Genomic DNA, 12271 nt, shown 5'->3' with positions numbered 1-12271 from the left:
AAAAATGGGAAGACATGAACAGGTAATTCACAAAAAGAGAAAGAGATGTACGATGGCCACCAAATATATTTTTAAAGTTCTAGCTTACTTACAATTAGCAAAATGCACATTAAAATAACACCGAGATGCCATGTCTCACCTATCAGACTGGTAAAAATTAAAAGTGTGACAATATATTATGTTGGTGAGGCTGTCGGGAGAAAAGCACTCTAGTATATTTCTGTTGGGAACACAAACTGGTTCGATCTTTCTGGCGAGGAATTGGGTAATATCTAACTAAACTACATTTGTTCTTACCTCTTGAGTCAGCAATCCTACATCTAGAAATCCACCTTAAAGATCTCCAACAAAAGGAAGACTATGAATGGATATGGAGTGATTTCATATCGTTAAATGAAGAAAGTGAAGCTTTAAAGAGTGTCTAGAAAGAAGGGGATATAAGAAGACATACATGTCCTTGCAAAAGAAATACAGGAGGATACACTTGAAACTAAAGAGCTCACTTACCCACAGGGGATGGGTGGGAAAGGGACAGGATAGTAGGGACAAGGAGATAAGTGACGCTTCTCTGAATATACCTTTTTGTGTAGCTTTGACTCATGAAACCATACGGTTTCACATCCTCCAAAAAAATTAACTACAATGTGGGGTGAACCCTAAATGACATATAAGCTAACAAATGAACATACCTATATTAAAAATGAATAGTATAACGGCACTGAAGAGGATGGGAAAGGAAAGAAATTAGCCTAAGTATTTCAGTTATCAGTAGAGGGCATAGAAAGACACTGGAGGAGGAAGAGACTTCTCTTCCTAGTTCTGGTGTGCTGCTCTCACCAAGTTCCTGCAGCACCCATGGCTTCTGCAGTGCATCCCTAGGTGGACAGCAGCACCCAGCGGCCATAAGCATGTGGCACATCCCATAAACGTCTTCCTCCATCATCCCAGAGGGCAGACTTCCATCAAGCCCTGCCAACGAGCTCAGCAAACTTCTCTGCCATCCAATGGGTCTTGGTCGTGCCCTTTCCAATTAGATCAAGTTCTAAGCCGGGGTGGAGAGATGGGGAGTGGCCTCTTTCTCAGGTGCTTTATCTCAGCACTAGGGATAAAGGCTACTCCCTATATTTGCTATTCTTTGGAGTGCTCTTTACCTCTTAGTAGCCAATCTCCCATTACTCCAATTCCCTGTTATAGTTAATTACTTATATTAAACATGCTCTCTTCAAACTCCTGTGTGATTTCTGTCTCTTGATTGGGCTCTAAGAATAAACTAGGTGACACTGGAGTGTTCTGACTAGTCAGTGAGCATATTTAGTGCCCAGATCCTGTTTCTCAATACCATTCTCCAATAAAAGGAGTTAGGGCTTCTTGGAGAAGTGGTTGAGTCCAGGGCTGGAGCAGGGAAACTACAAGATGAACCTGAAACATCTTGTGGTGCCAAAAAGTAAGAACGTACTCAAAAAAGGCAGGGCGTGTCAAAAAGATACAGAAGCCAACCCAGAGGAGCTCCTAATGGCCAAAGCTAGAAATCTGAGCAACAAAACATAAACAATAGTATTGGATTATAACCCACGAAATAAAAATGAATATCCGTAAGTCCATACTGATATAAATACATGATTGAATAAATTAATAAATGGGAGAGATGAGACAGATAACTTGGAGAATTTCAAATAATGTGTGTAGATATTTCCCCGTCCAGGAAGTAGTGGTTAACATCCTCTCCCCATCCCTGGGTGTGCTTAGTGACTTGCTTCCTAAGAGTGGAGTATAGAAAGGGGGTGGGGAGTAACTTTATAGTGGAGAAAGCTGGCAAACCTCTGCCAAGGCAGTGATCAAGGTTAACATTATTGGGGATAAGTCAGGTTCATAGCATGTACCCCTGATATGAAGTGATGAGAATGGCACTTCACTTCTGTGGTATTCTTCCCAAAATCTCAAACCCTAGTCTGGTAATGAGAAAAGTGTCAGATAAAACCAACTGAAGAATGTTCTATCAATCACTTGACCAGTACTCCTAAAAACTGTCAAGGTCATCACAAACAAGGAAAGCTTGAGAAACTCACAGTCTAGGGGAAGCCAAAGAGACATGATGAATAAATGTAATGTGGTGTCCTGGATGAGATCCTGCAACAGAAAAAAAAAAAAAAAACGTTAGTTTAAAACCAAAGAAATGCAAATAAAGTGTGTAGTTTAGTTAACAGTAATGTACCAATGTTGGTTCCTTTGTTGTGACAAACATACCATAGCAATGTAGGATGTCAACGATAGGGAAAACTATCTTTGAGACTTTTCTATAAATCGAAAGCTATTCTAGATTTTTTAAAGTTTATTTAAACAATAAAAAAAGGACACATTAGCCAACCTGAAGGAGCTCCCAATGGTCACAGCTGGGACAATGTGATCAACACGATCAATAATGCTAGTTCAGTAGCTCCCCCCTTATCCATGGGGGATATGTTCCAAGATCCCCAATGGATGCCTGAAACCCCATATTGTACCGAACCTTATACATACTATTTTTCCCTATACAAATACATGCCTATGATAAAGTTTAATTTATAAATTAGGCACAGTAGAGAACAGCCAAACTGCCAGCATCACTACTCCTGCACTTTGGGGCCATTATTAAGTAAAATAATGGTTACTTGAACACAATCACTGCTATATTGCAACAAACGGGTGGGATACACTGGATGAAGGGATGATTCACAGCCCCAGGCAGGACGAAGCGGGATGGCGGGAGATTTAATCACACCACTCAGAATGGCACACAATTTTAAAACTTATAAATTGTTGGTTTCTGGAATTTTCCATTTAATATTTTTGGACCACATTGGACCATGGGTAACTGAAACTGCGGAAAACTAAACTGCGGATAAGGAGGGGCTACTGTATTGGAGGATAACCCAGAGAATAAAATAAATATCCATGAGTCCATACTGATATAAATTAAAAAGTGAATAAAAAGACAATAAATAAGTGAGAGGGGAGGGACAGCTCTTTCTTAGAGAATAATCCCAATTAATAAATGTAGAAGGAATGAAGGAAATACAAAACCACTATTGGGCAAACACCACGGTAATAATTGTTGTAGGCAAGATCCACTGATAAATGCTAAAATTAGTGGGCAAAAGATTGAATAGAAACAGAATATTCGCATAGTCTCAAAGTATCTTCCCCAAGGTATTTATTAAGTACAATGCGAAAAATAGAAACTTTACAATGGAGAAACCAGCAGATATTACCTTAACCAAGTGATCAAGGTTAACATCGACATCACGTACCTCCTCAAGAAGTGCACTGAGGACATTTCTGTGGCATTCTTGCTAAAATGCAAAACCACAATCTAATCATGAGAAGATAACAGACAAACCTAAGTTGAGAGACATTCTACAAAATACCTGAACTGTACCTTTCAAAAGTGTCAAGGTCATTAAAGACAAGGATAGACAGAGGAGCAGTCAAAGGTTGGAGAAGATCTTGAAACAAAAAGAACACTAGTGGGAAAAATGGTGAAATTTGAATTAGGTCTATAGCTTATTTAACAGTATTGAGCTGGGGGAAAGCAGCTCTGGTGGGGATCAACTGAGCATGTGCACAGAGCCAGTGAGGACTGAAGGGCCTGTGCGGGGCATCAGGGGGTAGCGTCTCCCTGACTGGGGCCTGTGGTCACCTCCACCCAGACCTCGCTCGCAGACACCCTGCAGGGAGCTGCCTCCCCCTCCTCTAGGCTGTGGGGCTGACCCTCCCATCTCACCTTTCCTCCATCGGCTGCATCACATTTTCCACTGAAACAGGAAGGGCTCTGGATGTGGGACACCAGCCACGTGGTGTTCATGCAGCAGGAAGATGGTGACCTGTCTCAGGGACACCAAGTCTGGAATTTGCCTCTGCCCTGAGGCCCTGGTGATCAATATCAGGTACCTCATTTAATTTTCACTGCAACCTTGTCAGCTACCTGACAATGATCATCATTAGGACCATTTGACAGTAGAAGCAGCTGAAGCACAGTGAGGTGAAGTCGGTTGCCCAAGGTCACACTGCTAGCAAGTAGAAGGACCAGGAAATACTTGAGCCAAGTTCTGCTGACTCCAAAGTGCCCATACTCAGTCATTCTGCGATTGTTTTTTTTTTTTTGGCCGTGCCACGCGGCATGTGGGATCTTCCCCAACCAGGGATCAAACCCACGCCCTCTACATTGGGAGCGTGGAGTCTTAACCACTGCACCACCAGGGAAGTCCCTGTCACTCTGCGATTCTGAACCCCAAGCAGGGTTGGCTCCCAATAAACAATATTCCTATTTTCCATTGTCTTCAAAGTGCTCAGGCTGACGGGAGACAACATCTTGTGTGCATAAACTGAGCTTCTGCATGTTTCAGTGCACATCCAGGGCAACCTACCTGGTCCTCCCTCTTCTGACAGAGATGAAAACTCAAACTCACCCTCCCCACCCACTTCTTAGACACTGAAAACCAGGTGTGCACCAGGTCCTCCAGTGATTGACGAACTCAGGAAAGTTGATCTCTGGTCACGTGAGGTCCCAAATCCCTGGGACCATGCCCCTGATTCCTCTGGCTGCCAATCATTTACTGACCAGCAGAAGCCATCTATGGTTGGACTACAGGGACTGCCAGAGGATACTTCAAAGTCTTCCGGTCACTGGCATGGCCCATGCTCCTCATATCATTAATCCATGATGACCACAGGAACCTCGAATAATGCCCAACATGGGCACACCAGTGCCACACCCCCAGCCGGCTTCCAATCATCCGTCTTCCTAGACTGCCAGTTACTGACCCGCATAGTTTCCAAAACTGACTTACGGAGCAGCTAAACACTGACCATTCCTGAAAGATGTTATGGCTTTCATTCCAGAAGTCCCTCACAAAGCCACTGACCCTCCAGTCCCTAATTGCCTGGCTCTACATCCCCATAAACTTAGTGGCCTAAAAAAAACACACATTTATTATCCCATAGTTCATATGAGTCTGGAATCTGGGCACAGCTTAGCTTGGTCCTCTTTTAGGGTCTCTCATGAGGCTGCATTCAAGGTCTCAGCTAGGCTTGGGGACTCATCTGATGGCTCAACTGGGGAAGGATCCGCTTCCAAGTTCACTTATATGGTTGTTTACAGGATTCAGTTCATTTGGGCTGTTGGACTGAGAGCCTCAGTTTCGTACCCACTGTTGGTGAAAGGCCACCCTCAGTTCCCTGCTGTACGGGCCTCCCCAACACGGCAAGTTGGTTCACTAAATCCAACAAGGGAGACAGCCTGTTAGCAAGATAGAAGCTACAATCTCTTGTAATCTAACCATGAAGGCGGCATCTCCTCAGTGTTAAAGGTATGCTATTGATTAGAAGCAAATTACTCAAATGGAGGGAATTACACAAGGCCATGAATACCAGGAGGCAAGGATCATTGGGAGCCATTTTAGAAGCTACTTCCCATAGACCATGGAGAAATAAACAGCTTCAGACATTAAATAATATGAACACTATTCTACCAATTTACTCTATTTGAGGAAAACACTAAAGGAAGTATTCTAAATAAATGAATACTAAATCAGAAGATAGATCTCAAAATAACAGAGCAAGACAATGGTTAGCAATGACTGTTGTGGTAAAATACACACCCTCAAGTACACATTCATATAGCTATAGTTAAATTATGACAAATAAAGTGACTGGGGACTTTGAATAAAAATGTTAAGTAAGTTTTCTTGAAGCAGAATTGACTTAACCTAAGAAAAATACAGTCTTCATAAAAGCAGTTTAAATGTTTCTAGGAAAATCTGGAAATAATACTGTTCACATTGATGAGGCAGATATGGAGGATAGAGTATCTTCCTCTACCAAGAAAGGTTAATTATATTCTGATCAAATAACAGAAAAAACATAAATCATGCCTGTTAGAGAGAACCAAATATATAACCAGACAATTAGTAAACATAAAAATTACCAAACTAATGAGGTATGGGGGGGGAGAAAACTGAACAGAAATGTCATAAAGGTGTTAGGAAGGAGAAAAGAATGAAAGTTATATTTAGGAAGTAGTAAAATTGATAGTAAGCATAATATAATACAAAAAAATAAGGTTATCATCATTATACAAATTTAAATGGACTGAATCTCAAGACACAAATGTGGGATTAGAGCAAAAAATACTCTTATATGCAGTTAAAAGAAGTATATCTTAAACAAAGAGGAAAATGCAAAATAAAGGTTTAGGCAAAGACACACCAGATTAGTGGCAGCAAAATAAAAGCAGCAGTGATGATGTACTTACCAAAGTAAATTCAAGGTCAAAAGGACTCAACAAGCAAAACAAAGAAAACACATAGTGGCATTGTGAAAAATGGCCAAAGATATATATTTTAGGATCCCCCCATCCCCTGCCAAAAACAGAACTATAAGGAGAAATTTGTTTTAAAATATAACATTTATTCTCTCTTTTGATAATATAACAGATGGAGTAGACAAAAAGACAAAAAATCAGAGTAAAGAAATGTTAATCCTCAAACTAGATTGAAAAGTCCTAATGAGTAATCTGTACCTAACCGAGAATATAGTTTCTTCTCTTATATCCATGAAAGTTTTACAAAATTCAGTTGAGTAATCTGGCCCACAGAGAAAATCTTGAGTAATGTTTACAAGTTCAGATTCAACAGGCTACATTCTCTGATCACAGTAAAACCATAATTACAAAAAAAGAAAGAAAAGATAACCAAACTACTTTAACCAGTTAGAAACTAAGAAACGTTCCTCAATAGCTAGGATCAAAGTGAGAAATCAATTCTGAAGTTGCACCTTTCATACCAGAGTTTATGAGACACAGCTACATTTAGAAAAAAGTGTATAGTCTCAAATCCTTTACTATTAAAAAAAAGACTGGGAAACCAAAAAATAATCGTTAGGAATTTGACTCAAGAAGGTAGAGAAAGAACAAAATGAAGCAAACACATAGAAAAATGAAACACAAAACAAAAAAATCAAGGTGGCAGTTAATAAAAGCTTAAGTACATAAAGCTTAAGTAAAGTACATAAATATAAATTTAGGGAGTATAAATAAAACAAAAGGGTAAGCCTTTCTAATAATTGACTATATGGCTTAGCTCCTGGAAAATCTGATGAAGTTTAAAAGAAAAAAAGTACAATACTAGTAATAAAAAAGGAGATATTGCACCAGATACGTAGTGCATTAGAGAACTAATATACTAGTTATCGTGGAATATGAGGTTTAAGTCTAGAGCAACATACTTAAACATTTAGGTGAAATATGTGAGTCCCCGGGGAAAAGTGTAACAGTGAAAATTAATGAAAATATCCCTAAGGGGCCCGTGAATATAAAAAGAATAGGAAGAGTAGTTCAAGTCCATCATTTGAGACATACCAGTACCCACAGGCAGCACTGCTTGACACACCTCTACTGGCACAGGAGGCCTGGCTGGGGCTGGCAAAGGCAGATGTGGCAGAGGTCCCAGTCCTCTTCCGGCAACCCTATAGGCTTGAAATGGGCAGAGCCAGCTGGAAAGGGCAGACCCAGAGCAGGGTAGTGGGAGGAGGAGGACAGGACAGGATGGGCAGGTTTGCGGGGGAGACAGATAGACCAGGACTCGACTGGCAGGGGCCAAGGCTGACAGAAAAGGCTGGGACCTCGTGGTATGGTAAAGGGTGGACCAAGGTCGGTGGGGGCAGGGACATAATTGCTATGACACCCTGGACTCTCCTCAGTGTCCCAAAGTGGAATCACCAAGGAGGACTATCCCACACTCACCTATTCCCTCCATTGCAACGTTTCCCCAGCACCTCTGGCCTGGGGAATATTAACAATTATACAGAAGTTGGTCAAGGTACACTAATCAGGTGCCAACTACATATTTGATGGACTGGGATGGGGGACTTAGGAGAACAAGAGTCACTGGCATTCCCTTCATAAGATCACATCTCCGTTGACAGAAGAGGATGCACCGAGCACAGTGGGCATCACAGGCACCCCCAAATGTGCACTGTAGCCCACCCCCCAAGTAAAGCTGCACTGTCACCCACCACCACTGGAGGTTCGGAATTGGGTTTGTGGCCAGAGAGAACGGCTTAGGGGCCACCAGAGGATATTAAAATCTCTTGTTCTAAAGTTTTTAAACAAAACTCAGGATGGTGGGAGATGAGGGTAGGGCAGATCTCCTGACCGCACCCAGATTCAGGAAAGAAAGAGACGGGGGATACAGGAACGGACAGAAAGAGGGAGATTTTGAGGACCACCCCACCTCAAGGAGGCGTAGACCGAGACAGGAGACTAAATGGGGAGCAGAGAAGCACAGAGAAACTCTGAGATGCCCTGAGAAATATATTAGAGCAACAGGTGTGTGAGGAATTCGTAGAGTGTCTCCCTTGCACAGGGTGTTGAGTACAGGACCTCAGCTGAGCAGAGCTCAGCTGTCTACTCTGGAGCGTAGGTCAGTGGTGAGCGGGTCATGCTGGATTGTCTGATGAAGCATCAGGGCCAGCAGCCCTGCCCGATTCTTCATGGCTGTGCGCACCTTGTGCTCCTGCTCAACCAGCTCTTCCAGCTTGAGCAACTGTGGGGGGCAAGCATGAGAAGGGGCTTCTAGGATTCCATCCCGCCTCTCAGCCCCTAAGGGGCATACCATGTAACGTACCATGTAACGTACGTACCATGCGCACGCGCTCTAGGTCCACCTCGGCACGTCTCAGCTTCTCCCAGCAGTAGTGGTGACTGCACAAGCGTTTGGGGAGGCAACAGAAATTATCGGTGGGCTCAAAGACGTTTTTCACTAGTGGGCAACCGCACACTTCTTCATCCGGTACCTGTGGGGAAGAATGAAAGATGATGAGGTACGTGAAGGGTGGCAAATGGAGGGTGATCAGGCAGGCAGGATGCAAGGAAGAGGGGAAGAGAGGGCAGGCAGGCAGGAAGGAGAGGAATGCGGAGTGGTGACCTAGCAGGGGCGAAGAGAGGAATTCAGTGATTAGGTAAAGAAGAGGGGGCCAAAGGGGGATGATCAATCATGGAGAATGGAGGAAGAAGTTAAGCAGGGATGTAGGAATGGAGGTGATCAGGCAGGAAGGACGGAAGAACAGAAAGAGATCAAACAGGAAGGAGAGGAAGGATGGAGGGGAGGTCTGACAGGGAGAAGTAGATGAATGAGGGTTGGTAAAGCATGGGGGAGGTGAGGAATAAGGCTGGGAGGGTGAAAGGGATGGGGGCTGATCAAACAGGGAAGAAGAAGGGATTTAGGAGATGACAAGCAGTGAGAAGGCGATTGGGGAAGTGAGGCAGGGAGAATAAGAATGGAAGGAAGTCAGCAAGTGAGAAGAGAGGAATTGAGGGTAACCATGCAGGGAGAGAGGGGGGATTGTGGGGTGGTCAGGCAGGGGCTAGGAAAAGAAGGGAGATGAGCAAGCAAGGAGAAGGGAAGAATGGGGAATGGTTGTGCAGTGAGGAGCAGAGGAACGGAGGCTGGTCAGGCAGAGGGAGAGAGAAATGTTGGCCTGCGGGGTCAGGCAAGGAGATTATGAATAAATAAACAGGCAGAGAGAAAAGTAAAACTAGAAAGTGATTGGGCAGTGAGAAGGGGGATGTAGGGGAGGTCAGGAAAGGAGGAGGGGATACATAGGGATTGGCCAGGAGGTAAGAAGGCAGTCACGCAGAAGGAAGAAGGAATAGGAGGCAATCAAGCACTGGAGGACGAGAGGAAGGTGGTCAGGTAGGGAGAAGGGGAGGAATGGAGGGCGATGAGGTAGAGAAAGAAAAGTCTCACCTTGGGGTCCTTCGAGTGCTCAGGGCATAGCACCTGGAGTCGCTTACAGTAGCTCTTACTCCATGGGTCGTAAACATCACAGAAGAGCCTTGTGGCTCTGGGGACAGGTGAAAGTGAGGTGCTAAGGGTCAGGAGGAGGGTGGTCCCGCCCTGAACCCTGCCCACACTTTGTCCCCAACCCCACCTACACCCTGCCGCTAATCTGCCCACCTCTGTCTCTGAGCCTACCCACATCCTGCCCTTGATCTTGCCCACCCTGCTCCTGACCTCGTCCACATCGTGCCTTTGACCCTGAGTAGCACTCACACTCACCCCTCAATGCGAGTGGGGTACATGGACGTGAAGGGCGATTTGCGCTCATACTGGGGAAAAAAGAGTACACATGGGAGGAACGATAGACACACACTGCGTGACCTCCCATGAAAAAGCCCCAAACAACACATTTGCTCCCTGTGGACCCTACGCTCCTGTCTGCTCAGCCATGTCCCCCCCTCACCAGTGGCTGATGCCCAAATCTTGGCCCCTTTACTGGGGATGGAAGAAAAGCACAAATGGGTAGAGCCATGGATGTGTGTTGTATTCTCTTCTACAACAAATACCCGGGCACCAAACCTGCCCCCCTCCTCATGGACCCCACCCAGCCAAAAACATCCTTGCCCCATCTTCCCCCAGCCAATGCTCCAACCTTGGCGAAGCAGTGCTCCATGTGGCGCAGGGCAACCTGCATTTTGATGGGTTGCCCGCAGGAGACACAGAAGATCTGCAGGTTGACGCTGTTCCTGCCACGTTTGTCACTCTGCATAGGACAGTAGAAGGGCCAGTAAAGCAGTGCAGGGTGGGGACGGCAGGGCAAGATATCAGGCACCTTTCTGCTCCACCCCACGCATTCCCACTCACCTCTTCATCTTTGCACACAGGCTGCTGCTTGCCACGCTGAATGATGGCCTCAAGTTCATGGAAATGGCACTCTATGTCCTTCAGGCGGGTGTGGGTGTCCTGCTGTTCACGGTGGATGCGCTCGAGCATTTTCTTGCCATGCTCCTCAGCAACGCAAGGGCTCTTCTGCCACTGCTGGATGCGCTTGGGCAGGATCGCATAGATGCGGCTGGAAGGGGAGACAGCAAGAATGGAATGCGTATGTGGGGACATCAAAATAAGAAGAAATGGATGAGTGACCGAATGGTGGATGTTTAGGATAATGAATGGTAGATGAGTGAATGTTGGTGAATGCGTGCTTGGATGGTGGATGGTTGGGTGGATGGCTAGACAGCTGGGTGGGTAAGTGACTGTTGAGGGTGAATGAGTGGGTTGGTGGATAGAACGTGGATGGGTGGTTCAGCGGGTCGGTGGATGTAAGGGTGGATGGACAGGTGGGTGAGTGGACGAGTGGTGGAGGATACATAGGTAGCGGGGTAGATGGACTTACAGCTGGCATAGATCATGCCCTACTTTATTCCCTGTTGCTTAACCTCCAGGTGCACTCACTCAGCTGCCAGCTTCATGCCACAGTCGTCCGAGCAGTACTTGGAGCCTGGCCGGGTGGGGTGCACACAGCCAGGTCCCAGGCACTGCCGCAGTGAGGCTGGGTGCTCGGCATCTGACTGCTCTGGGTCTTCTGACTTTTCCATGAGCTTCTGCTGCTTCTCCTTCTGTGAGACAAGAGTGGTCAAAGCAGGGGCAGGGGAATCAGTGTCAGCCCCCTAACCCTGTACTACTACCTTGCATTCTGCCCCCAACCTCTGCCTCCATGCCCCCCATTCCACCATTTCTGTCATCTTCCACTCCACTTTTTTCTTCAAATTCTTCCTTTTCTTCGTATCCATTGCCTGCTTCTGCAGTGCAGAATCTAGGAATGGGAAGTCCTCAGTGTCATTCATCCAGGGCTGTAGGCTAGAAAAATGCTGACAGGTCTCCCCAATTTGTTTCTTAAATGATCGCTGGACACTCCGTGCCTCCTCTCTCTTCATTGCTGAGCCTCCCTGCCTTCAATGTCCTTATCCTTCCACGCAGGGGCCCTGCCATACACTCATCAGGCTTTGACTGTCAAGAATCTCGTATATAAAAGTCCTGGTATAAGCTTCAGTACTGAGGCAGGTCCTTTTCAGACAACAGCTGGTGTATGGCCTCCTTTACTGCCCATGGCATTGCCCCCACCTGGTACTTCTGGGACAGCTCAGACTTCTGTAGTTGAGGCAGGTGTGATCGAGTGAGCAGTTGTCAGGGGGACTATGGCAAAGTCTCTGAGAGTATCCCAGTTAAGAACTGACGGGCAGACCCTCGCACCAGCTCCATTCCCCCAACCACCCTGTGTCCTAGATTCACCAGAGACCAGGGATTATAAGTAGCGCTCCTGTGCTGATGGAAGGAGGCCTCTGGGTCAGCACTAAGTGGGTGGGGATGGGCTCACCCTGCCCCAACACTCCTGGCCTCACCCTCTGGCCACTGTGGCTGGGGCCCACAGCACCTGCCTGGATACACTAGGTCTTGCC

At 45.7% G+C, this 12271-nt stretch overlaps 1 protein-coding gene across 1 annotated transcript; it reads right to left on the bottom strand.

Moving 5' to 3' along the window:
* Positions 1–8432: 8432 nt before the first annotated feature.
* Positions 8433–11749, bottom strand: LOC136142096 (CXXC-type zinc finger protein 1-like). Its single transcript, XM_065900159.1, has 8 exons — positions 11546–11749; positions 11268–11431; positions 10680–10887; positions 10468–10578; positions 10095–10144; positions 9783–9879; positions 8677–8829; positions 8433–8579 (listed from the first exon to the last, which is right to left on the bottom strand). Exons 1-8 carry the CDS (start codon positions 11747–11749, stop codon positions 8433–8435), a joined length of 1134 nt encoding a protein of 377 aa, XP_065756231.1.
* Between the last annotated feature and the right edge of the window lie 522 nt (positions 11750–12271).

This window comes from Phocoena phocoena, chromosome X, assembly GCF_963924675.1.
Source record: "Phocoena phocoena chromosome X, mPhoPho1.1, whole genome shotgun sequence".
Lineage (NCBI taxonomy): Eukaryota > Metazoa > Chordata > Mammalia > Artiodactyla > Phocoenidae > Phocoena > Phocoena phocoena.
Note: the sequence above shows the minus strand (reverse complement) of the source record. Positions and strands in the feature narration are given on the sequence as shown.